This window comes from Micromesistius poutassou, assembly GCF_964030765.1.
Source record: "Micromesistius poutassou genome assembly, chromosome: 6".
NCBI classification, from domain to species: domain Eukaryota; kingdom Metazoa; phylum Chordata; class Actinopteri; order Gadiformes; family Gadidae; genus Micromesistius; species Micromesistius poutassou.
The window spans coordinates 1,104,831-1,129,956 of NC_140276.1; the positions used below are offsets into that span (position 1 = coordinate 1,104,831).

General features: G+C 45.8%; 3 protein-coding genes and 1 long non-coding RNA gene across 7 annotated transcripts; 1 reads left to right on the forward strand and 3 right to left on the reverse strand.

The window, feature by feature from the left end:
• Positions 1–213: 213 nt before the first annotated feature.
• LOC311345433 lies at positions 214–7,172 on the reverse strand. The gene is made up of 4 exons (XR_014633675.1): positions 7,114–7,172; positions 5,796–5,851; positions 5,444–5,590; positions 214–368 (listed from the first exon to the last, which is right to left on the reverse strand). It is a non-coding gene; the product is annotated as an uncharacterized lncRNA (long non-coding RNA).
• Positions 7,173–7,719: 547 nt separating this feature from the next.
• Positions 7,720–12,635, reverse strand: LOC311344997 (protein FAM53C-like). Of its 2 annotated transcripts, none has more exons than XM_084469355.1 (5): positions 12,599–12,635; positions 10,571–10,840; positions 10,404–10,464; positions 9,476–10,323; positions 7,720–9,202 (listed from the first exon to the last, which is right to left on the reverse strand). In XM_084469355.1, the coding sequence occupies exons 2-5, from the start codon at positions 10,652–10,654 to the stop codon at positions 8,966–8,968; spliced, it is 1,230 nt and encodes a 409-aa protein (XP_084325481.1). In that variant the 5' UTR covers positions 10,655–10,840; positions 12,599–12,635; the 3' UTR covers positions 7,720–8,965. The 2 variants fall into 2 exon arrangements, with proteins under 2 accessions (XP_084325481.1, XP_084325482.1); XM_084469356.1 differs by lacking the exon at positions 12,599–12,635 and adding an exon at positions 12,414–12,496.
• A 944-nt stretch (positions 12,636–13,579) lies between these two features.
• On the forward strand, positions 13,580–17,233 carry phykpl (5-phosphohydroxy-L-lysine phospho-lyase). Its single transcript, XM_084469448.1, has 13 exons — positions 13,580–13,599; positions 13,638–13,752; positions 13,899–14,017; positions 14,145–14,304; positions 14,400–14,474; positions 14,571–14,658; positions 14,768–14,884; positions 15,004–15,086; positions 15,214–15,439; positions 15,615–15,769; positions 16,211–16,300; positions 16,495–16,625; positions 17,064–17,233. Exons 2-13 carry the CDS (start codon positions 13,694–13,696, stop codon positions 17,090–17,092), a joined length of 1,332 nt encoding a protein of 443 aa, XP_084325574.1. The 5' UTR covers positions 13,580–13,599; positions 13,638–13,693; the 3' UTR covers positions 17,093–17,233.
• A 334-nt stretch (positions 17,234–17,567) lies between these two features.
• LOC311344941 (heterogeneous nuclear ribonucleoprotein A/B-like) lies at positions 17,568–21,515 on the reverse strand. 3 transcript variants are annotated; one of them, XM_084469290.1, is made up of 9 exons: positions 21,429–21,515; positions 20,596–20,900; positions 20,000–20,168; positions 19,737–19,895; positions 19,484–19,615; positions 19,228–19,330; positions 18,937–19,095; positions 18,740–18,825; positions 17,568–18,287 (listed from the first exon to the last, which is right to left on the reverse strand). In XM_084469290.1, exons 2-8 carry the CDS (start codon positions 20,871–20,873, stop codon positions 18,755–18,757), a joined length of 1,071 nt encoding a protein of 356 aa, XP_084325416.1. In that variant the 5' UTR covers positions 20,874–20,900; positions 21,429–21,515; the 3' UTR covers positions 17,568–18,287; positions 18,740–18,754. The 3 variants fall into 3 exon arrangements, with proteins under 3 accessions (XP_084325416.1, XP_084325415.1, XP_084325417.1); XM_084469289.1 differs by having other exon boundaries at positions 21,376–21,491; XM_084469291.1 differs by lacking the exon at positions 18,740–18,825 and having other exon boundaries at positions 21,376–21,491.
• Between the last annotated feature and the right edge of the window lie 3,611 nt (positions 21,516–25,126).

A 25,126-nucleotide genomic window follows, 5' to 3' on the forward strand; every position in this document is an offset into this window, starting at 1 on the left:
GGTTCAAAATAAAAAGGCGCCAACATTTCACAGATCCCAGAATGGGATCTTGCCCGTCGTGATTCGCCTTCGTGGGCCAAATCAGAAGTGGCATTTAAACGCCTCTCCCCGGGTGATGATCCCAGACGACGGGTCTGAACAGGGGGGGCGTCCTTCTGCTGACGAGACCCCCCCCCCCCCCCCCCCCCCCGGGCGGAGCCGCGGCCTCACCTTCTCGTGGATCTCCTGCGTGGACTGGGCGTCGCAGAACGCCACCCGTGGCCACGTCCTTCAGGATGGGCATCTCCACTGTGCAGTCGCGGCCGTCCAGCAACGCCACCAGCGGCCGGGGGTGCATGGGGCCGTTGAGGATAGGGGGGGGCGGATGCCTGGTGGGGGGGGGGGGGGGGGCGGAGGCGACAGTTAGAAGGCGTGGTGACACACGAGAGAGAGAGATGCCTTATCAACAACACACGAGAACACACAAATAATAACTAAAAGGCTTGTGCACACATTGCAAGGCCGATGATCTGTTGCCATATCTTTGTTTGGTTGGACAAACCGAGAGAGGCCAGGTGCATTGTTGAGTTATCATCCACAACACCGACGTTCACACGGAAACACACAGACCAGTAAAAGCTACACAATTCCGCCAAATAAACGACATGTCATGACCGCGGTTGATGTGTAAAAAGATAAAACACCTAGTGCGTGTGCGTACGTTGCATCTGGCGGTTGTTACTTTAGTATGGTAGCATTAATGCGGTGCTGTAACTGAATCTGCGATGGAGTCTGCGCGGGGTGGGGGGGGTGGGGGGTGGTGGGGGGGGGGCATCTAGCGCCTCGGCATCTAGCGCCTCGGCTTGCATACTATGGCGTAGCGGAAGCGTGGCCCTAAGAGATTTAAGACGAGAGCAACAACCATGACGGCACGCAGAAGTAGTGTCAGCACAGGAAGAAAGAGAAACCTGGCAGAGTCACCGTATGAGGGAAGTGGGGGGAAGGGCTGAGGAGAGTGGTGGAGTGCGAGGAACGGGGGAGGGGTGCAGAAAAAAATGGCACGGTGGTGGTGGTGGTGTTGTTGGTTCACGGCAGTCTGAGTCATGACCCAAATTCTCCCATATAACCCCCCCCCCCCCACACACACACACACACACACACACAGACACTCAAAACAACCACCACTGCCCGTAGAAAAAAAAAAGCAAAACAAAACCAGGTGCATGCACACACAATCAATCACACAGACACACACACACACGGTGGCAGCAGCTGCAGTGGCACATCCCTCGATGTAGCACATGTGTGCGACGGGCTAGAGACGATGACGACATACCGAATCACGGCATTACCGAAAGACGGACGTTTTGGGGCACGCAGCGCGGCCAAGTTAATCGTTAATCTGAGGCGGCCAGTGCACAGCAGAACACTAAAATCCCTAAAATAGAGATCTACTCCGTTTGGACTCGCTGGGGCATGGTGTGGCAAAGCACAACCGCTGTAAGAAAATGTCCTACTGCTACGTCTGGGGGGGCGGGCGGGCGGGCGGGGGGGGGGTTGTGGTGAGCTTTGCGTGGACGAGGAGCGAGAGGTAACCGTGGAAATAGGGAGGAGGAGGAGGGAACAGAACTAGCCCCCGAGGGAGGGCAGCAGGGGGTGGAGAACAAATATTTGTGAATACTTCCTCTGACGTCGGAACACTTAAAAATGCACACACCGACACACACACACACACCCCCCCCCCCCCCCCAAACCCCCCGCACACACACACACACACACACACACACACACTACTCGTGCGAGGTAAGAAACACACAGGCACATTCGCACACACACACACACACACCAACACACCCAGCGTCGTGTAGATGAACAATATGGTGCACGCTGTTTGCTGGGGCAAGTCATAGCTAGCTGAGGGAGACTCGGAAGGGAGCCGAGCTTTGTTTAATGAACACTCCCCGACGCCGAACCAGCCGGGTCTCCTCGCACACGCACACACACACACACACACACACACACACGGGCAGACAAAGGAAAACCACGGCGGAAGAAAAAAAAAAAAAATGATACGAGCCCTGGAATTATCCAAGTAGGCATACGCACAGAACACCGGAGTGAAAGACGCTGACATATTTGAGGCCTACAAAGCACAAGCATGGCGGCGCACACAATGCTATTCATTCAGTGATTCATTCATTCTCCCTCCCACCCGCCCGCTGGCTGCCTCCCTCCCTCCCTCCCTCCTCCTTTTTCTCCTCTCTTCCTCCAGCCATGGTTGGAGGAATATGAGAGAGCGAGCGGGCGAGAAAGCAAAAGGCAGAAAGGAAGAAGGAGGGGGAGGGGCAGGGAATGATGATAATGCAGCAAGCAGCAGCACTCCACCCAGACACACAGTAATTCAATTCCTTTTTAACGGCTACAACGACACACACACACACACGCACACACACACACAGACGCACACACACACACGCAGCGAGCAGAAAAAGGAAACTGCACACACGGCCACTGCGCTACGCCCAAAGCAGATATCGGCTGTACAAACATAGCTTCAAAGACACATTTAAAAACATACAAGCACCGAACCTTGCATTATGAAGTCAGTCGGCCTGTCTTCCTCTCTCTCTCTCTCTCTCTCTCTCTCACTCGCTCTCTCTCTGTGGCCTTGCTCTCCCTCTATCGTTCTTTTTTTCCCCCCTCTCTCTGTCAGACTGTTCTTGGCTGGCTGGATCCCAGCTGTCATCCACACCCAGCCCCTCCCCCAGAGCCAGCCTCCAATCACAGGGCCCTCCATTGAAGGCCAGCCAACCAGCAGTAACCTCATTAGCATAACCAGTCTGCGACCGAGGGCGGTTTGGCTGTTGTCGTTTTTTAAAGAGACAGCTGGCCTGTTTCCCTGTAGCTGCGGCCACGACCCTTCACCTCGTCCTCTCCCTCCAGCACGTCTCCAGAGACTCCCAGACCGTTCCCTCCATTTTAGTTCTCCATTATGCCCGAGCCACACCGGTTCAAACACACTCCTAAGTTAACATTGCTTTTTTTTTTTTTTTTTTTGTGCAAAAACTTACCTGCCGTCTTTGAGTCTAAAAAATAATTTTTCCAATTCATGTTTTTGCATCGAACACAATATTAAATTATTTATTTTTCTTTACAACCATAACCAGTGAGAAATAATTTATTTTACTCAAATAAATACCAGTTCTTGCCCCATAGGAAAACTATGGCCAAGCTCTTAGGATTCCCCGGAACGCCGTGTAGATAACGACGCCGTATCCTATCCAGCACCCCCATATAATCCTGCATCCTCTGAATCAATTACTGCCTAATGGATCAAAACACACGTCTATGGATAACAGAGGTGGACCCACACGTGGCTGTCCTCTGAGTGATGAATATCAGAAAAATCTGTCAGATCAGTCTGACTTTGTGTTGTGTTTATGTGCAAATAGAGCCAGGAGTATTCCCTACATCCCAATCGGAAACTAGGCACCCTACATAGCATATTACTACCACTCTGCAATTAAATCAACCGCTTGATCCAATTAAAGACCTTGTAGTGCATAAATGTTCTACAATGCCACCAGAAAAAAATATCAATATTTCCCTGCTGATCTTAATTATTGATTGCCATGTGTATGTTCCTATGGCATTTCACTTTCCTGCTGAAGAAAAAAAAACAACTTCCTAACTAAAAAAAAAGGGCATCTGTGAGCAGATATTAAGTATTATTTTGAATATCACAATGAGTGTGGGATGATACATGAGCCTGGAACAGATTTGCATGGGTTCTTGTGGCAGAGTGACGAGTAATCAGGAATAATAATAAGGGAATTATAAGAACACAAACAGCATTCTGTATTGGCAAGACGCATTAAATACTTTGTAATAAAAATACTCAAAATAAAATTCTTATTTCTTTAACTTGAAACAAACCCAGCCACCACCACAACCCAAGCCAAACACCCACCCCCTCCCCCACAAACACTCATTATTAGTCTATAACATGGCATAGACTACAAGGCTATGGCAGCACCATTCATCCCAATTCGAGCTAGCCTGTTAAGGAACGGTTAGATACGTCACGCTTCACAACAAACAGCATCCCGTATCCTGTCCAAAGAGCTGGAGGCTAAGAGACATTCTGCACATATGCAAGTCTGAAATTACATGTCTAATTCAATAACGCACAAGACGAGGAACCCGATTTAAAAACTCATACATTTATCCATCACTCAATTGTATTTTAGTTATTGCGATCTACCCCACATTGCTTTGAGGGAGACATGTAAACCGAGGGAGAAGCAACAAGCAGCACACACAGGTAGTTGCCTGGTGATAAAAACAAAGCATCCTTCCCCAGAGGACCAGCGAAACAGATTTGTCTTCCTCTGATTATAGACACTCCGGGCACACGGTTCACAAACAACACTTCCAAGTCACGTCGTTGTTTAGGAAACATGATTTTTGATGTGGTACAACAGCATCAAAAAAGAAAAAACACACTGCCGCCACTGAGGTTTTCAGATAGCTAAAAAGCTGACTGTTGCTTGATGAATACAACTATTCAACAGGTTTGCAATTAAATGAATATAGGTTATTCCATAGCTATAACAAATAATTGGATGAAAAGTATCTATTTGAGGTCACTCGTATATATATATATATATATATATATATATATATATATATATATATATATATATATATATATATATATATATATATATATATATATATATATATATATATATATATATATCTCAACTGTTGTGAGAAGCCAGACAAAAGCAACGCTTTGAAATGTTCATCTTTCCTTAAAGTGGGTTTAATAGTTCAGCAAGCATAGCAAGTGGTCGTCTTAGCTGGTGCTAGTAGTTAGTATTTAATTAGCTGTCCAATGTGTGCTGTATAATGTCAAATGTGCAGTTGCCCTTCTGTGCTCATGGAAATTGGGTAAATTGTTCTGCAAAGCTCAGCTTATTTGACCAGTGTTGTAAATGGGGACATTGTATATGGGTGATAAATGGCCTTAATGTAGTTCACATGTCTAAAAGAACTACACTCATCATTATTATCTGGCGTTTGGCTTTTTTGTGTTTCCACCCATTCACCATTAACATATATCCTAAAGAAAGCTTATATGCCAGACTGTATGGGCCTCAAGAAACAATTTATTCAAGTCCAATAGGCCGAAACTTCGAAATGTGTTCTCCAAGACATTTTATATAAATGCAAAGCCTTGATTATAAGATCAGTTGAAACGTAAACAAAATAAATAATTCAAATCTATCTGTACAATCATTGGACCATGACCAAACACTGTATATTACTATTCAGTACCATATAATAAACATTGAATCCAATATGTGTAGCTGTTCAATACAGTATAATAAACATTGCATTGACTGTGCTTCTACGGAGTACTACACATTTTTACTGTTGAGAGATTGAGAAAACTCACCCTCACAGATGCGGTCCAGTCTCTGCCGCTTAACTTTGTGTTTGTCCATCAGAGCCATAGACTATATAGTCTTAACCCAGGACAGAGCAGAATAGGACAAATCCAAATCCAAGTGAGGCAACTCCAATGCAGTTTGCTTAACTACACCTGCAAACAAAGGAAACAATGAGATACTTTAGATAAACAAATTTCAGCATTATCTTCCGTTTCCAAATTGACAAGAACATGAATATGAAAACGACATTATCTGCACACACACACAGACACACACCTTGCTACTATTAACCAGAGACTTTCAGTAAGACTCCATAACAAGTGTCCACCTATGCATACTTCTTCCACTTGGACTTACCAGCAAATCAGTCCTGGATATGTCCCTGTACCAAGGAGCTGACAGTCCAGTTTGCCCTGGTAACAGAAATTGTGGAAATAAAGTTCATCATTTACCGTCCAAGATACACTCTTGGAAGCTGTTGGTGCTTAAAACACATAACATCAGTATCCACATCCGCACCGTATTCGTAACTTGATTCAACTTTAAACAGTTAAGTATAGATGTATAGAACAGTATAGATGACCTAAAGCCGCTCACACTCCACCGTAATAGAAAAACACGAACACAAAGTTGGCGGTACATCGCTGACGGGATCACCAAAAAAAACAAAGAACGCACCACAGTACAAATAACGGACACACACACACTCACACACACATCAAAACACCACCGCTAAACTTACTTTAACTTTAGTTTTAAAAATGTTTTGTCTAAAAACAAACTCAAAAACGAACCGACTAATAGTGCTGAGCGATGCGCCCCGTTAGTCTGCAGCGGCGAAGCTAACCAGGCTAGCAGTTAGCTCCGAAACTTAGTAGCGCGAAGGCTAAAAAAAAAAAAAAAAACTTTAACAAACCCGGGAGAGAGAAAAAGTACCAAGTAAACCGATAATAACCAAGCTCCCCGACACGGAATCCAAACATCACACAACTACGCACAAGTTCGCACCCGAATCAACCCCAAACTCCTCTCAGACGTGTTGTTAGCATTAAGTTGTTCAAACTTTTTTTTTCTCTCCCTCTCTACACAGAGCATGGAGCTAACGCTAAGGCTAACGCCGAGGCTAGCAGCGCTGGGCTCTCTCCAAACACCCCGGGGTTAGTGATCCCCCACCCCCCCCCCGTACCACCACCACCACACCACCACCCCGCAGCACAACCCTTCACCAAACCCCCCCACCACCCTGGGGGGGGGGGGGGGGGACACCCACCGGGGCTAGGAACGGCGTCTCTCCCCTTTTATTGTAAATCAACAGAAGCCAGTGAAGCGTTTGCACCACCACCACTGCTGCTAACGGCGAGCTAACGTGAGCTAGCATGCCCGTGCGTGTGTGTGTGTGTGTGTGTATGTGTGAGTGTGTGTGTGAGCGACAGGCTAACGGGAGCCTCGCCTCCGTCCCGAGTTTTGTTATCAGCGAGTGTGTGGTGGCGCTACAATGTGGATTTATCCCCCCCCCCCCCCTGCGTTAACTTAAACGTGGGTTAGACTCACTCAAACACCCACACGCGGGGGGGGGGCACACGTCGGAAACCTTTCTAGGCGGGTGTCGGCGAGTTGGCAATCCGTGAGCCCCCCCCCGAGTCACCGGATCATGCGTTAGTAGTGGATTATTTACCCCGATTTCAACTCTTTGCGGAGTGCCGAAAACAGTGTGCGTGCGTCCGCGGTGTTCCCTCTCTCCCGATCGCCATGAAATAAAAATAGAGGAAGTCGTTTGTGTGGAAGGGGGAGGTCACCCGGTTCGAGGATTGGAAGGAGCGCCCCCACCTTCACGGCGGAGCAGCGTCTCTGATCGGGGAATCTGAAGTACGACGGGGGCGGTGGCGGTGGCGCGGCGTCCTTTGCGCTTACTTTAATGATTCTGAGCAAAGTTTTCATCTCGGTGGTGTGCAATGGATGCCCCCCCCGGCTTGTGGTTCATGCATGGGGTCGATTTGACTTCTGAATCTGACGTTCAGCATCAGGCGACAACTCCTCGACAAGACTACACGGTGCACTTAGTGAGAGAAGGGCGCCGAGAAGCTTGAGATTCTAGTTGAGACACTGGATACTTTTTGGCAAATCCGACCTACGCAGAGTTGTGCCACTAGATGTCACTATAATGTATATTAACATTAGATGATTTCAGCTGAGCACGCTACGACAATGCTGCATGAGATATTAATATGCCAAATGCCCATTGAGGTTGCTGGAACAAAACAGGACATGAAATGGAAAGAGCCATTCTCTATTCAACTTTATTTGTACAGAAATTGTGTAATTTTAATCCATTTGAAAACGCATTAAAAAAAATCATCTCTAAAGGCCACCAATACTTAGCATCACTTCTTGATTCTTATTCCCTATAACTCACAGAATAGGCACAATATTGTACACCGTGTATTTACATGTTCCCTATTGGATCAAACTGCAGCATAGGCTAATTTATTGTTTATTATAGTGCATGTGCAACTCCGTCATTGCATTGATGTTAAAGAGTCCAAAGACTCGTTAACATCCCACTCGAACACTAAATAACACAAACAAAAATAAACCATTGGATTCTGCCCTTAAAGCTTAAGGCATGACCAATATAAACTATAGCTTAAAACACGTAATTAATGTTGACAAAAGTTACATTAATTTCCAAAAAACGAAGGGAGCCCCCTCCACGTAATAAGTTTTCTATTACAAGAAAGGCTAAGCAAAGTTAATCTTTGCTGATGATGGGGTATTCCACTGGGTCAAATAAAATGCATGACAGCACAGCAGCCATTAGATTAGATGTGCTTCCGAAGAGCTTGTTTTACATAGACGGTCTTTGAATTACTGGGACAATCTGGAATGTATTCACTCTTTTTGAAGCAATACAGCAATCATCAATGACCATCTTTCTGAGGAAAAAAAAACAAAAACATCCCAACAATGTATCAAGTTAAATTTCATGCGTCTTAAATAAACATATTAGGCTTAGTTCAAGAATGAGAAGTGCATGTGAACAGCAAGTCAGTCTTGCAAGCTCATTTACTGCTGGCTCAAGCCATCTGTGCAAGTTATTTCTGTTGTAGTATACAAAATATCCACCTAATTAATGTGCGCCAGGTCATTAGTGATGTGGATTAGAGATGCATAAAACAGCATTTGCTGATTAAGACTTAAATCACATTATGGTCCATAAGCTAGAATACTGTGTGCCCAACATTAATGTGTGTGCTTTGTAGCTGATGGGTTGCTGAATAGGCAGGCACCGTTACATTCTTATGAAATGCTAATTGATTTTTGCTCAGGATGATAATATTGTATTTTGATATCTGCATTTCTCCTCACTTAAAAAGGATCTCAACATGTGCGTTAGGAGGGCAGCAGGCTCCCAAACAAAGAAAATCTGCCATATAGTGCGTGTTCAGCCTACATGTGTGGTCAACATGTCGACTGTACACAGTCAAGTCAAGGAGGAGGAGGCGGTGGAGGACGCACTGAGGGGCCGCTCAGTTCTCCTCAATTAGGTTCAAGTCCAGTTCAGTGCAATCTCGCTCAAAGAAGTTCCCGCCATCCATTACGGATCCTGTTCTTTTATTGTTGTCCTCTTCGCTTTCGCTCAGCGGTCCGATGCTGGTCCGTCCCAGGAACTCTGCGGGGGAGAAGGCAGAGAAACGGTCTCCCTGCGCAGGCTTCGCAAACATGCAGACATTAGTCCCACCGCCAAGAAACTCCCCAGTACCAATCTGCACAAGAAAGAGACACATCTTTTTTTTACTACTAATCTTCCAAAACAAGATGTTTTTTTGGGGGGGGGGTGGGGGGGTCTGGGTGACATGGAACCAGGGCTATGGTTGTGAGGAGCACTGCTTATTGTAGGACCTTCTGTTAATTGATGAAACTAGACTGTAGACATCCTTGTAATTGGCTCACGTGCAAACAAACAAACAAACAAACAAACTGAGAAAGTCAACATCTTTGAAAGCAAAAGCAACAAACCCGTCTAGCCATTTCCTCACCTGAGTCATCTTGCTGAAGTCGAGGCCCGGCCTGGAGCAGGGCAGGATGTCTGGGTCATGGCGTCTCTTCAGATAAGGCCTCCGCATGTCGCAAGGCTGAGAGTGGCATCGTGGGAGGGCCGGCCGCAGGACGCGCCTCGAGGACGAGGGCGTGCTGCAGGCCGAGCTGGGCGACGGAGAGGGAGCCGGGTGCTCCATGGCAGGGAGGCCAGTTAAAGGGGTGGCAGGGGCAGAGGCCTCGCAGGGCAGCAGCAGCAGCATGGCGGCGTCCTGCGTGTGCACGGGGGACAGGGAGAAGCGCCGCCGGAGCAGCGAGCGGGAGGAGACCAGCGGCGCGGGCGAGGAGGAGCAGGAGGACGGCGCGGGGAGGAAGGTGGAGCCGGCGCCCCTCAGCGTGTCACAGGGGTCCCAGGGGAAGTTCCACGGTATCGGGGAGTCGGAGTTTAACGCCAGGCTGACAAACATGGGGCTGCACGACGAGTGCAGGGAGGAGGTGGTGACCGAGGAGCTGCGGCCACAGAGGGGTAAGGAGCTGGCGCCGGACACCAGGCTGGCCATGCTGCCGCTCTGGCAGCGGTGCCTGACGGGGGTCCAAACCCTTGAGGCGCTGGGGCGCCATGTTGAGCGACAACAGGACAGGTCTTCCGGGACAGAGAGCGAGCGGCAGTGGCGCTTCGGCGGCGGCGGCGGAGGGGAGCCGGGGAAGGACAGGTTGGTGACGGAGGCGCTGGGAATTTGAGTTTGGTAGAGAGGCTCACGCGCTGGGACGGGGAGCCCGAGGGGCAGCGCGGCAGAGGATTTGTTTAGGAGATGGGTCTTGCATGACGGGTAGCCGGCCAAACTGCTCTCTGGGAATGCAGAGGTTACCGTGAGATCGTCTCGTCGAATCAACACGAAACATGCCGGGCTTATTCCTTCAGTCACTCACCTGGTGTGGATCCATGTGTGCTCAAAGACACTGTCGGACTAGAACCAACCGCAGGCAATGGCTGAAACGCAAGTACATGGATCAATTTTATTGCACCATCATTATTTATTATTATTTTCTTGAGCAGGAGGCCCCTTGAAACATAGGGTTGGTTTGCAGCCACTTACCACGTTGACATTGAAGGAGAATGCCTTCTGATAAGGATCCTCCAAACTCTGCTTGTGTAGCTGCTCTGTAATAAGCGTCACCATTGCTGTAGCCCAGACTAAAGGGAAGTCATGAAGATGATTGGGGGTGGGGAAGGGGGGAGGGCGAGTGGAGGTATCGGGGAGGTTTTGTCTGTCAGAAACCTGGCGTGGTTTGCGGCGTCCCCTCTGCACCTCAAACAGCCAGCCTGACCAACTATCCCCTTACACTGTGGTCATCTTCAGGTCGAACTGGGTGGGGACATGAGACAAATTGGTCATAGTATATACAAACATGGATAAAAAAAATAAGAAATAAATCACAGATCAATACACTTTTAAGAAGTCCACAAACTTCCAAAGCCAGCTATGTATATGGATCTGCATTTCATTGGTTTTGTACATGTACTCTGCTAGTGACAATAAAGTTGAATCTAATCTAATCTAATGCTATGACAAATAATGCCTATCTCTCTTACCAAAAAAAGTTAATTAGTTCGTAGTGAAAGACGGGTGGATAGGCGCCAAGCCATTGCAAATGGCAGAAAATATATAATGGGGACCTCAAGCGTAGAGGGGAAGGATGCTGAAAGTGGGGAAACACAGGAGGAGCAAGACTGGAGGCATGTGGTCGCGTCTTTGCAAAGAAGACAAAAGGCCAAGGAGAACGGACAATAGACTTTAAACAATCAAGTTTAAAGGAGCTCACAGAGAGCCACAGGACATCCTCTGCAAGCCAGACTCAAGAGCTTGTGGACACACTTCATACAACACCAGTTTGAGTGCACCAATCCCATCGGTTTGCTTTGCCACCAAGATAGTGGCCAGGGAAACTTTGGCCTAGAGGTCCCAAATGGCCCTGGCACACATACAACACTGACTCAACCTTTGCACTGGCCTATCCGGCACATGTCTAAAAGCATAATGCTAAAAAGGATATTACAACTTGCATGCAGTTTAAATTAGTAAACATGGCACAGCCTTTCACCCTCAAACGGATAACAGCTTATGACAGAGATGTTACCTAATGGCATTGTTCCATGTGTCAACATGGAGCATATATACTACATGTGTGCTACTTGTTACATGCTAGTGCTAAATGCCAATTCAAATACAGAAACCTGCGACTGCCAACTGATTCAAAACCAGAAGAATGAAACTGTCACATCTTACTTTCGTTTGGGTAAACATGCGGGGAAGGCACCAATGCCAAGTACCAATGGCCTGTGACTATGATACAAAACTAGTGATCCAAGGTTAAGAAAATACCAAGAAACCTTAGGTCCATTGTTTAACCATAAGAAAGTGATCAACGAAATGGAGGTTCACCCACAAGTTATTAACATCAGTTGACATGACTTTGGAATAATAATAATAATAATAATAATACAGATAATAAGCCAAACGTGAAATTTCTAAGAAATGCCTACAGACGTAAAAGGACAAACAGAAAGGCAAGTCAACATACTTTGGCAACACATGGGGGCGAAAGTTACCACATTAAGACTGGATTGGTAACAAGGTCTGGCTCATTGCATTATCCCCCATCCTTACCACGAAAACACCGGGGCTAGACACATCAAACACACACCTAGAATACTAACTCAATATGCATTCATCCATACACACGTCCAAGAGCCACACGGTGACACACGATGCGGCTCCTGTGGAGAACCAGGCGTCACCAGAGAGCTAACCTGGTCCCCAGGAGCTAGCGTCCTGCTAACCCGCTCCTCGGCCCTGTTGTGGACCGCTACTACTACTACTGCTGTCACCGGCCTCGTCCGCCACCGTAAACACACACAACACACGATACACAACATACACATACAGTGGCGGGTCCCGAGAGAACGACAATGTGGCGAAGAATAATAACCGCAGTTGTTTTTTTTTTGTTTCCCTTTCCTCCTCTTCTTCTTCTTCTTCTACGTAGCTGCTGGTGTGGTACTAACAGTGTCTAACAGGGCTAGCTGCGTGGCTAGCGCAGCTACAGCTGTCCTAATGTATTACCTGCATTCCGTGTTTCCTTAGCAACCGAGAGCTGCACAGGAGGGCACGGGAGCCGACCGGGTATTTATATACTCTGGACGATACCATCGCAGGGGTGAGCGGAAATAAAACCGCACACATCACAAAATCGATGTATTTTTTTTCTGATTTTCCCTTCGAATCATCAAGAGGGTAATTATTTAAACGCCCGTTTGTAATTTACCCAGCACCTTTTCCAGCGTGTTTGGGACGTTCACACAGCGTATATACGTACATCACTACCCGCCGGGTCAACTCAGTTAGCCTCTCTCTCCTCTAACCGTTCATACATCTACAAACGTTCTGCGCACACATCGACTCGTTATAATAACCATGACATAAACCATTCATGTCACCATTCATGAGTGTGTGCGTGTGTGTGTCTACTTGAACACTTTCAGTACCACCGTGCCTTGTAATGTTTCCCGAACATGATTTAAAAAATATTGTTTTCAAAATATTTTATAACTTCGGCTATACGAGCCGATATGTTATTTCCTCCGACCAACAAATCAAATCGATCAATATGCAAACAAACCACTGTAAGAAGAAGTGTAAGAAGTGTACATGCACATGTGTCGTGGCACTACTTTTGTGTTTATTGAAGTCTCAGGTGACTTTTCATTTTTTTCTGCATTGTTGAAGCGCCTGAGACTCAAGCATTTCACTGATGTTGCTTTAATTGTTGTGATTATGACATTTTGGAAAAACTGCCACATCCTTAGTTGAAATAGTGAAGCATCTAAAAGTCAGGGCATTCAAAATGACGACCGTATTAATAAAACAATATTAATACTGGTTCCTTGGGACAAAAAAAGTTTGTGAACCCCTGGTATAAACAAGAGATACGGAAACCGTAAAGCGGAACGCCCAAAGCACGTCCACGTGTTCCAGGAAGAGATAACGGATCGTGCAGAATCAGGAAATTCGGAATAGCACCGCCCACTGTCAGTCTGCAGGAGCACGGGTCAGACCAGTACCGGGTCAGAGACTGCAGGAGCGCGGGTCCGACTAGTACCAGGTCAGAGACTGCAGGAGCGCGGGTCCGACCAGTACCAGGTCAAAAGTGGCTTAGATATGGCGAAGGAAACATTCAGCAAAGACGAGACCCTTTCTATGAGGAGACAATTGATTGGGTATGTCACTCGTCTCATTCGCTTCGAAGAGGGCTTAACTTGCAGCCGCTCGCCACAATGTGAATGCATTGAGTGCGCATTAGTTCATATTTCAGAGTTACAGAACTGCGTTCCGTAAAAAAACGATGTGTTTTCTCCATTGGCAGGCAATCCATCAAATTGTTTTATTCAGACGACCCGGTTAAGATAGTAAGAGGTCGAGGACAATACCTGTATGACGAGAAGGACGTGCGCTACTTGGACTGCATCAGCAACGTCCACCATGGTGAAATATTAGTTACATTCACCAATCATAAACACGACGGTCATAAAAAAATAAACTGTCTGCTCGTTGCATATCTGAGGATTATGGCTCCTCTCTGAACCCTCCTGAACACTCCTTCTCTTATCAGTGGGCCACTGTCACCCAAGCGTCACTCAAGCCGCCACAGCTCAGATGGAACTCCTCAACACCAACTCTCGCTTTCTGCACGACAACATCATCTCGTATGCGAATCGACTGTCTGCGACTCTGCCGGACAAACTCCGCGTTTTCTACTTTGTTAACTCAGGGTGAGAAGGTTTTGCATGCCCCCGTGAGGTGTCATAACATTCCAAGTCGTCTTCTTTTAGTAGTATTTCACATACATTGCATGTTGACTTGGCAGCTCTGAGGCCAACGATCTTGCTCTACGCTTGGCCCAGCAGTACACCCGACACGAAGATGTGATTGTTCTAGACCAGTAAGGTTATTCTTTTTTTAATAAGGGTGTATAATGTTAAGCATTCTCTGACCCCAGACTCTTATATTGGTTATAACCGAACTCTTCATGTGCCAGTGCATACCATGGTCATCTCAAGTCCCTCATCGACATAAGTCCATACAAGTTCCGAAAACTGTCAGGTCAGAAGGAATGGGTTCATGTGGTGTGTATCCCCCTGCAAGCATCATTTCACAAACCTCTGAGAGACGAGTACTGTGGCATTTTTGATCAGCAACGGTTGGATACCATGTCTTGTACCATGCACCTTGCAGGCACCCTTACCCGATATCTACAGGGGGCTGTACCGAGAACACCATCCCAACCCAGGGGAAGCATACGCAGACACTGTTAGAGATGTGATTGATGACGTGCACAGCAAAGGACGCAAGGTATGCCTACAGAAACCCTGATGACATTGAGCATAATCTGAAAAACCACCAGCAATAAGCATCATCGTGGCACAAAGTCCTTCCTCCTAACCCCTTTTTACATTCTTAATTGTTCCCAGATCTCCGCGTTCTTCTGTGAGTCATTGCCAAGTGTTGGAGGCCAAATCATTTTGCCCCAAGGATACTTAACTAAAGTGTCAGAGTGAGTGAATGGCTCCACTAGGGCGCACTATACGAAACACTATGAGAGGAAGAAATCACGCTTAACAAACGGTACATAAAAAAAAAACTACCAGAATATGTCTCACTCACTCTGCTTCTGACCGCAGGTACGTGCGCTCAGCGGGGGGCGTGGTCGTGGTGGACGAGGTGCAGACGGGGTTCGGCCGGGTCGGGGGTCACTTCTGGGCCTTTCAGATGCAAGGGGAGGCGTGCTGCCCCGACATCGTGACCATGGGGAAGCCCATGGGCAACGGCCACCCGCTGGCCTGCGTGGCCACGACGGAGGAGATCGCCAGAGCCTTCACCGGCACGGGGGTGGAGTACTTCAACACGGTGACGTGACCCCGGTGGATGTGTGTTTTACAAAGTGCGGCGTTCAAACATAAGAAATGTTTTAAAATACACCAAAATGTTTTAAATATACCTTTCAACCCAGACGGAAACTCTTCTAACATTCGACTACGTGGTACACAGTGCTTTATTTGTGTGTCTCTTGTGTTCCGTGCAGTTTGGAGGGAACCCGGTGTCGTGTGCGATTGGCTTGGCGGTCCTAAATGTCCTAGAGCAGGAAGACCTGAGAGGGAACGCCACCAGGGTGGGGGCCCACCTTAAAGACCTGCTCAACAAGCTTCAGGCCAAACATCAGATAGTTGGGGATGTCCGGTAAGGGTGTGTGCTAACCCGGAAATGGGGGGATTTGCATTGCATATTGGATTTGCCTTATGGAAATAACAAAATACATTATTTGGGTAGCAAAGAGTATTTCAGGAAAAGTTGTACTTAGTTAAAAGCTGTTACTAGAAGGGCTGGTTTATACGACCTGTCTGAGAAATCTGACATGCTTGTGCCAAAAGTTCAGCATATAGAAGGTAGAATATGTAGCAAGGAAATCATACCACGACATAGCGTGTCAGTTGCAACTCTAGAGCTCATTATAGATCCAAGTAAGAAAAGCAACATTGAACACTTGATGTCTACCACAGGGCAGTGACTGTATCAATGCTCCCTCTAGTGGACATTATTCAATGTGCTGTGTATTCAAGTCAAGTTCATGAATTCTATCCATCACCAGCCCATATTAATGCCATAACGTTCACTTAACAGCGGGGTAGGGCTGTTTCTCGGTCTGGAGCTGGTGACCGACAGAGAGCTTAGGACTCCAGCCACAGAAGTCGCATCAGCAGTGGTTAAAAGGTGAGATGGTGTGCAGGATTAGTGTTAGTTTCACCACAGAGAAACTGTTCAAAATAGTTTACCTTTTGCTTTATATATATACACAACTCTTGAGATGCAAGCATAGGACCACAACGTTAATGACATACAACAGCTCGTCTTTGGTTTTGTTTCAATAGCAACACTGGGCGTGACAATGAATCTGCTCTGTACAGGTTAAAAGAGGAGAGGATCTTTGTAAGTACAGATGGCCCGTTTGAGAGCGTGATCAAATTCAAGCCCCCGATGTGCTTCAGCATAGAAGACGCTGAACTTGTAGTGGAGAAAATTGACCACATTCTCACCGGTAAGTGAGGTTTAAATAAACGCAAAAGTGTTTAAAACATTAGAATGAAATCTTCATGCTCATCTAGTCCCAGTAAAAACTACGACCCGTCACTATTTATGTATTGAAAAAATCTCAACTTGGAGGAAAAAATAAAGACATCTAATGTTCAATAAACCTGTAGAAAAACTTTAATAGCATTAGACATTGTTCGACGGTCACATTCAGAAGGTTCAGAGGTAGAAATGTGAATAAACGTAAATGCCTCACTGTTTCAACAAAATTAAATATTCTTGTGTTTTTCCACTTTGGCAAAAAGTGTAACAACTATCCTCAAGCTCTCATTTAACACTTCTAGACAACTTTCAATAAATATAAAGCGGAGCAGGAAGCTCTATAATGAATACTGTGCTCAAACTGAGAAACCGTAATGCATGATTCCTGTTTTGTTTCCTTCAGACATGCCAGTGATCACTCCCTCACCTTAATCCAGAGTAATCCAAAACCAGTGACTGAGGATAACTACTGCAGATCCAGGAAATGTCAAACTGGTTATGCCAAAATAAACAATATCGAAATACTGTATTATTGTCTTTGTTTAAGTAAGTATACCTCATTACCCTTACACTTTTTTTTTCCCAGCCATGGCATTTCCCCCCCCCCCCAAAAAAATGACCCACTCAGTATTAAGATCCCTTTGTAAGGGATCTTAAGATAAGTCATTGGGATATGCACTTACCAGAGCACTACCGTCAACCTTTAGGACCCGAGTGCCCCACCAACACCCGTCCTCCCGGCTACAGAGCTAGCGGACCCTAAGCCACCGCACAGGCAGTGAAGCCCTCCGCCGCCGCTTACCAGCCGTCGATGTTTTAGCATTACCAAGACAGAACACGCAAGCCATTTAACAGTACAAAAACATTTAACATTAGTTTTACAAATAATAACAAAGGGATCCGTGTGTAATATAAACAAAAAGTTTATTTCTACCAATTTGCCCAAGACACTAGAGGAATGAGTTTCCAGTGAGAGAGGGAGTGCCCTCTTACATTAACAAGCTTGCGCTTCGGGGTATATCATTACACTAGTAAAGCCACTTAAAATTGCAAACATGAAAAGGGGGAGGATTTCCTTAAAAGCCAAAAAGAAAAAAACGAAATTAGAAATGCTGGTTGTTTTCGTCTACTTTGCCAACTGCAAACATTCACTTAACACGCTTACAATGAAATCGTTTGATTATTTTAATCCCTTATCCTGCTTCACCCCACATCCCAAGCCATGCAACTCTCATCCAGCACGGGAGGGAAAAAATAAAAAGTAACTAAACATCTAGAAACACCAAAAAGGAAAATAAGCAAAATTGTTTTATTTCATGAGCTTTAAAAGCTCCAGCTCCTGCGTGTTGGTAAATCCAGTAGACATGTAAAATACAACCATACAATACATTAGATTCAAAAAGGTACCAAAAAGTACAGTAAAAATAACACTTCCATCGCTGGAAATGTAAATGGACACAAAACAATATAAAATAAAAAGTGGAAAAGTGACATTTGCTTCCCCAGTTCCTCACTTGATCTGTACAAATGGAGCATGAGTCCAAATTTCAGCCAACTCCAAAGGAAAAGCCAGAGCCCATGTTCGCTGTGGTCAGACCATGGGTTCCTTGTCTTACTTACTTTAGACCTTAAAAGAAAAACACGATGCTTAACGTTACTCAGTCGATACGCAACACACGGCATGCAGTCAAGTGACGAGACACGTGTATGGATGTCATTTACACATCAGCTAAAATGGACACAGACACACAGAAAGAGGGGGGAAAGGGGCCACTAGCTGCCACACCTAGCACCCCCACTGAAAAAGGGCCCCTCATTCTTTGAATCTAAACCACCACCACCATCTCAACCCTTATTGATCCAGTAGTGTTTGTAGGGATGCATCTTAAAATGGTTGGCACATGGAATGAATCCATCGTTAATGATTACAGACCCCCCGAGGCACAGCAAACCCTGACCCCGCCCCTTTCCAACACAATGTTTGAATGGATTTAGACTAGATGGAGAAATTTTGAGTCAAAAGGCACTAATGGTTACAGCTAGGTTGTCATTACCGTAGATGATGCAAAAAATGCATACCTGCACTACATGTGATCAGTATGGCTTGAAGCTACTCTGGTGGCCTCCACGTCTTGGAGTTTTCCCATAGCTTGTATTGCCCTGGTCTGGAGGACAAGAGAAAAAGGGACTGAGTTCTTCTGTACAACAAGGAGGACCAAGAAAAATAAAGTTTCTCTCATTCGCGTCTCTTTCTGGGGGGGGCGGTTATCGCTTACTGTAGTCATAGCCACCCCCATAGCCGTAATACGAGTAGTCATAGTTCCCGTAGGCGCCGTAGCCTCCGTAGCCCTGCTGTCCGTAGCCGCCGTAGCCCTGGTTGTAGCCCTGGTTCCAGTAGTTGTTGTAGCCCTGGTTCCAGTTCTGCCCCCCCTGGCCTATACGAAAACGGCACATTGCAAACCACCGACGGTCAGCCATTTGTCAAACGCGGGGGGACCACAGAAGCTCCTTTGCTAGCGCCCGGAGGCGTGTTCTAGGTCTCAAATGTTACCGGCGGTGATACTTACCTCCGCGACCCCTACCGCGACCCCCACCATAGCCACTGCCGCCGCGGCTGCCGTACTGCTGCTGCTGGTACACCTCTTTGGGCTGGGCTATTTTAATCTCACACTGGAGGCCACACGCACACACACACACACACACACACACACACACACACACACACAATAAACACAGAACGTTAACGCTTTATCCCCACAAGAACCAGGGCGCCTTGAATGGATGAACGGGTTGGTACTGGTACTGTGTGTGTGTGCGGTCTACCTTGCTGCCGCTGACGTTATGAAATTTCTTTTCCAAAACCTTCTTAACCGGGGTCTCGTCCTTGTACGTGATGAATACAAAACCCCTCCTCTTGTCCGTCTTTGGGTCCTGCGGAAGCTCGATTGTCTCAATCTAAAACATTTTGGGGGAAGAGAAACAAGTCGTTCGATTAAAAAAAAAAAAAAAAAAGGGGCGAGAGCAGACGAACCACAGACACAAAACCTTAGAATCGGTAGCAAGAAGAGCGACGCACCTCTCCAAAGGTTCCGAAATACTCCTGGATGACGTCCTTTTCTGTGTCTGGGTTGAGGCCGCCTACAAAGATCTTCTTCACCGGCTCTTTCTTCATGGCCATGGCCTTCTTTGGGTCAATCTGTCTGCCGTCTAGCCGATGCTCCTTCTGTTCCAAGACCTGAGGGCAGAGCGGTGACGCGTTAGCGGGCTCTGGGCGAACATCTTTCTTCCGACCCGTTAAATAAACAAATGCATATAACACACAACAGCTCCACCACTCACCCTTTCTACACTGGCTGCTTCTTTGAAGAGGATGAAGCCAAAGCCTCTTGATCGGCCTGTCTGCTGGTCCATCTTAATGGTGCAGTCAGTCACCTCGCCAAATTTAGAGAAGTAATCTTTGAGATCCTTCTTACTAGTGTCCCAACTGAGACCACCGACAAACATTTTCCTAAACAAAAAAAAAAAAAAAAGGGGGTGCGGGGTATATAGTCACATATCTGAACACCACCAAAACTGCTGCTGCTGCTTTCGGGGGGGGGACTGAATGTCCGACCGGCGCTCCGTGGACTCATCGGCGCATCTGTTGCAGCCGATGACGTAAAAGGCAGCGGAATCACTTACTGTACATCGCGTACGGTTCGTTTTTAGCGTCAACATAGCCGACATTGCATGCAATCCAATCGTAAAAACACAGTGAACACTAAAGTAACAGTCACTGCATGTTGGTTTTGATCCTTGCCAAAACGCCCATCCCCCCCCTCCTCCTCTCCGCTTTTGCACATGGCGCCAACAAAGCCCGACTGAACAAAGGATCCGGGGCTGCATATTCCCCCCATGTTTCTCCCCCGCAAAACGTAACGAAACACCCGCCTTACCCCGCATCCTCCTCGCCCTTGCTGGCGTTGATCTGGCCGCCTTCCGACGCTCCGTTCTGAGAGTCGCCGTCCGTCGTCGCCTCCTCCGCGCCGCAGGCTTCGGGCCCGGCGCCGCTCTCCTCCTCCTCCTCCTCCTCGCACTCCTCCGCCGCGTCGCCTCCTCCGTTGCCCTCCTCGGTGTGCGCGGCGCCGCCGTTGTTGTAGTCCTCCTCCTCCTGCTGCTCCCCTTCGTGACCGTTCTCCGATGTCTCCATGAACTGTTGCTCGGTGTCCGACATGGTTGGGACTACTACGATTCCTTTAACCTGGGAGAGAGAAAAAAAAACACGACACGGGTGCTTTTTAGTGTGGGACTGATCAGGGGCGGACGTGGTGCCGCGCTGCACGCCATTTGCGCCCGGCCGGCCCGGGCGAGAGAGAGAGAGCCTTTTCCCCTCCTCCACCATCTTGGCCGGCGCGATGGCGTCCCGTAACAGCAGCGGAAAAATAAACCCATTTAAAACCGTGATGTGGAGTGATTAAAACGTATGGTTTTGGTTCAATGTCGAGCATTCACATCCCCCCCCCCCTTGTTACAGAGAAACAAAAACGCCGGCGACATTGTAACGCGTTATCGCGCAGACGGACAAAAAAAACCGAGCAGGAATCGGACGAGCGAATTTGCGGTTACGTAATGCGGAGGCCGTGCGCGACGTTGCATGCTTTTGTTGCTTGAAATGCGCGTAAAAAAACAACTAGTCTCTCGACCTAAGGGCGATCTAATGTTCGCACGGTACTTACAGAACAATACAATTATGAAAACGAGCGCGATGGAGGCTTGAAATGCCGCTTACTGGTCACACGGAGACGGAGAGCTCTCTTCAAGATGGATTCTCCCATTCGACGCCAACTCGTGGTTAGTTTTATAGAACCGGTAGGAAAATCGCCATTAGGTCCAGGAAGCTCGCTGTATGGACGAGCGCTGCTGCCACTCGGAGCGCCGGCCAATCACGTCTCAGTGTTCCGTTTTCGTACGCCACTCGTTCACGCCCTTTACATTTGGGAACTCGCAGTACCTTTCCTGCCTTTTCGTATACATTCTGTTTCATTACGTTCATAATTCTGATCTGTGTTTAACGGGATTGTCGTCGAGCAATAACCGTGATCTTCTTTGTAAACATCGCGGTTGCATACTAATGTTTGAGTATAAATGTATTCGATTTGTATTTTTTTGTTGATCGATTCCGTTTGAATGACATATTGATGTCTCTAGCTGAGTATAGTATGTTACCTCAATGAATCATTTGAATCACAAGCTGTTTCACTTGTTAAGTGTTAGTTGAAACTATTGTCTCCATCCTAAATATGCTAGATTTTCAGTGGATCAATATTATAATTTTGGAGTCCAGGGATGATATGATGTCTAGTTGGCAAAATAGGCTGTAAGTATGTAAGTATAGCCTACCAATATAAGCATAATTGAATATTAATATATGTCTAAATCTATATGGATATAGATGTAGACATATATTGAGTAGGCTACTTTGATAGCATTTGATTGTCTAGCCCAGGGTTCATGACATACATAGGGTTGACTCAGTGATTGCATTGCATATGGCTGTCTGACCAACAAGGCTGAAAATAGATGGCATTATCAAGATGTAATTTAATCTAAATGTGTTGTCCTTCTGTGACCGAGAGCTTCATCTTTTGAGGACAACGTCTCAATCAAAGAAAACTATTTACCATAATACCACAGTCAGAGTAGATGATGTAATGGAAGTGGAATAAGTATCATTCTTTCCACCCAAATTGCATATTTTGCAATTAATTAATATCTTCCCTGACATTATGTAAGATGTTCCCGGCCCTTTGAATAATTTCAAGTCATTTATTGTTGTATGCCTCTTCCCAAATGACAATGTGTCAGACCCCTGATGTAGATAATACATTCTAAAATGATGCAACAACACCAATCCTTTGAGTACGGTGTTTATTCCGATTGGTTAATCAAGGGTCATTCCAGTGGCGATCTTGAGAGATGCAGCATGTTGTGTGAATGTCTTACAGTTTGGGAACGTGTACTTAATTTCTCTGTGAGCAGCAGTCATTGACTCACTGCCATGGAGGGCATTACTCAGGTCAGCTGTCACTCACGTCTCTGAGGCTGTAGAGAATGTGAGGAGACATTCAGTAAGACAAAAAATATAAACTAACTGATTCATTGTTCTGTTTCCGTTGCATTCTGTTATGTTATACGTTAATATTTAGTTTTTGATGACACCTAGTGGTTGACCTGCAACATTGAACTACAGGAATTTACCTTTGAACCTATAGGATCAGGATGTAGCCTAGCATAAACAGAATTGTTATTGGACTTGGAATTAATTACGTGTTTATCTGGGTGTCAAATGTACACATGAAAAAGCATGTCAGGAAAAAAACACAAACATCATGTCATAATGATGTGCCAGTTAGTCGTTCAGTCATAAGGCCAAATTGAATGTATTCATCACTTCATTACATAAGCATTTTATTATTGAGGATTGTGTGAATGATTATTTCCATTTTAAAAACTACATTTATACACGTATGATCAGTCATTCATGGCATAAACATTATAAGCATTAATATTATTTGTCTTCATCAATATGCCCCCCACTAATTTTGTTATGAACATTCTGGGTTTTATCATTGAAGAGACCAATGTTTGGTATGACAATAGCAGATTTGAAGCAGAGCTGCACAATGTCATTATTGCAAGATGAACGATCTGAACATGCCAAAAGTCCAGGGAATTTGTCAATGTGTGTTTGATAGAGATGGAGCGACATCTTGCCTGGGCTTGCCAAGTCCTGTCTTTGGGGAAAAAAACGTTAGCCGTTTGAAATCCTAAGCAGTTTTCCAAGATGTTCACCCATATCACTGCAGGGCTTGTACGTCAGAATGCACCGCAGGACTTTTTGTTGGTGAGACTAATATTGAGAGGAATCAAAAGAGTTGTGGTAGCCTGCGTCAATATATCATAACCTAGGATAATTAATACGTTGTTTTGCCATGTCTCACATGAAAAACGCTGTGGTCGTTTCAAACCAAACAATCATTTCACTACCTAATCAAAGACCATAAAACAACCTACACAATAACATTTGCTCTCAAAATGGCAAATTGTAAATTTGCAATGTACAAGCCATGAGGGTTATCAAAACCCAGCAATGCCCCGGTGCCCTGGTAAGCTTCATTTTTGACATAGGAATGGACCAAATGTAAATGATCTTGGTACAAATCTTGGTTCTGTTTTGACCATATAGAAGCCAATTCTGTCATGTCCTCTGTCATACAATTCAGTCATACTTCTTAAATCTTATCTAATTTCTGACCATTTTAATCCTCTTTGAGGTGTCTTTGCAATTATATTGCGCATTTGATATTGACAGTTCCATCCCCATTTACCAAGAACAAACATACTGCATAATCAATATTACTTTGATCTGTTTTGCTGGTCAAAGCGCTTAATAACAGTGTGTCTTCTCCTACTTCCTCCCGGTTGATAGCACTGACGTAACCTTTAAAAAAAAAAATATATACGTTTAAATATGTTAGACGATTCACAATAAACTGAAGTGCACCTGTTCTCACTGGTAGATTAGAACGGCAATATAATTGCTCACAGTGAATTTGGGTTGTTTTTGTAGTCAACTTAGCCTAGGTAAAAGATGGGCACCTTTTCACCGTTTCCACAAAGTGAACTATAACGTACCGTGGATCCTCCTCTTCGCTGTCGTTGTTCGGACCGCCTTAATGCTGACGCTCCGTTCTGAGAATCTCCCCTTCGTGACCGTTCTCAGCTTTCTCCATGAACTGTTGCTCATGGATCAGACATGGTTGGACTGATTCCTTTAACCTGAAACGACACGGTGCTTTAGTTATTAAATAATGTACGCCATTTATGCCATGCCATACATTCAAAGGAAATTGCAATTTTATTATAGATCAGCCCCAATGAGAATGTCAGGTGCATACCTTTGGCCTTGCAAAATGGTTCAACCCCATTGATAAATCCATAATTTCCTTGGATAACAAGTAATACGTTCATATTTTTCAAAATGTAAATAGTTTAAAACTCCTAACTTTCCTAATTGGTCTGGTGACGTCACGGTGCAAGTGAAGGCACGCACCTGGAGAACTGGTTGGCCAATGTGCGCGACCCCGCGGGGGACAGATATGTGATATTTATACTTGAACGTTAGACGGCTAAAATTGATTTCAGAAAATAATAACTTATTATTTAAAAAAAAAGATATAATGTGAAACCAAGCAGGGAGCGGAACAACGCTGTTGCTTTTACTTAAATGCAAAAAAAAAAACCTGGACCAAAGAGTGATCAAATTATAGCGTTACAGAATAGTAGCCTACAATCGTGAAAACAAGCGTAATGGCTGCTTCCAAATACTTACTGGTCGCAAAATTGGAGAGCTCTCTTCAAGATGGATTATCGTGTCGGACCCCACCTCAAAGAACGTTCTAAAGAAGGTTTAGGAGAGACTCCAGG

Coding starts and splice junctions, on each gene's coding strand:
- LOC311344997 (XM_084469355.1), bottom strand. CDS start 10,654: ATGGTGACGCTTATTACAGAGCAGCTACACAAGCAGAGTTTGGAGGAT. Junction 10,465..10,570: donor TCTCCTTCAATGTCAACGTG/GTAAGTGGCTGC, acceptor CTTGCGTTTCAG/CCATTGCCTGCGGTTGGTTC. Junction 10,324..10,403: donor CACACATGGATCCACACCAG/GTGAGTGACTGA, acceptor CTGCATTCCCAG/AGAGCAGTTTGGCCGGCTAC.
- phykpl (XM_084469448.1), top strand. CDS start 13,694: ATGGCGAAGGAAACATTCAGCAAAGACGAGACCCTTTCTATGAGGAGA. Junction 13,753..13,898: donor ATGAGGAGACAATTGATTGG/GTATGTCACTCG, acceptor CTCCATTGGCAG/GCAATCCATCAAATTGTTTT. Junction 14,885..15,003: donor TGCACAGCAAAGGACGCAAG/GTATGCCTACAG, acceptor AATTGTTCCCAG/ATCTCCGCGTTCTTCTGTGA.
- LOC311344941 (XM_084469290.1), bottom strand. CDS start 20,873: ATGTCGGACACCGAGCAACAGTTCATGGAGACATCGGAGAACGGTCAC. Junction 20,169..20,595: donor AAGGGCGAGGAGGATGCGGG/GTAAGGCGGGTG, acceptor TTTTTTGTTTAG/GAAAATGTTTGTCGGTGGTC. Junction 18,826..18,936: donor TGGGGGTGGCTATGACTACA/GTAAGCGATAAC, acceptor CTTGTCCTCCAG/ACCAGGGCAATACAAGCTAT.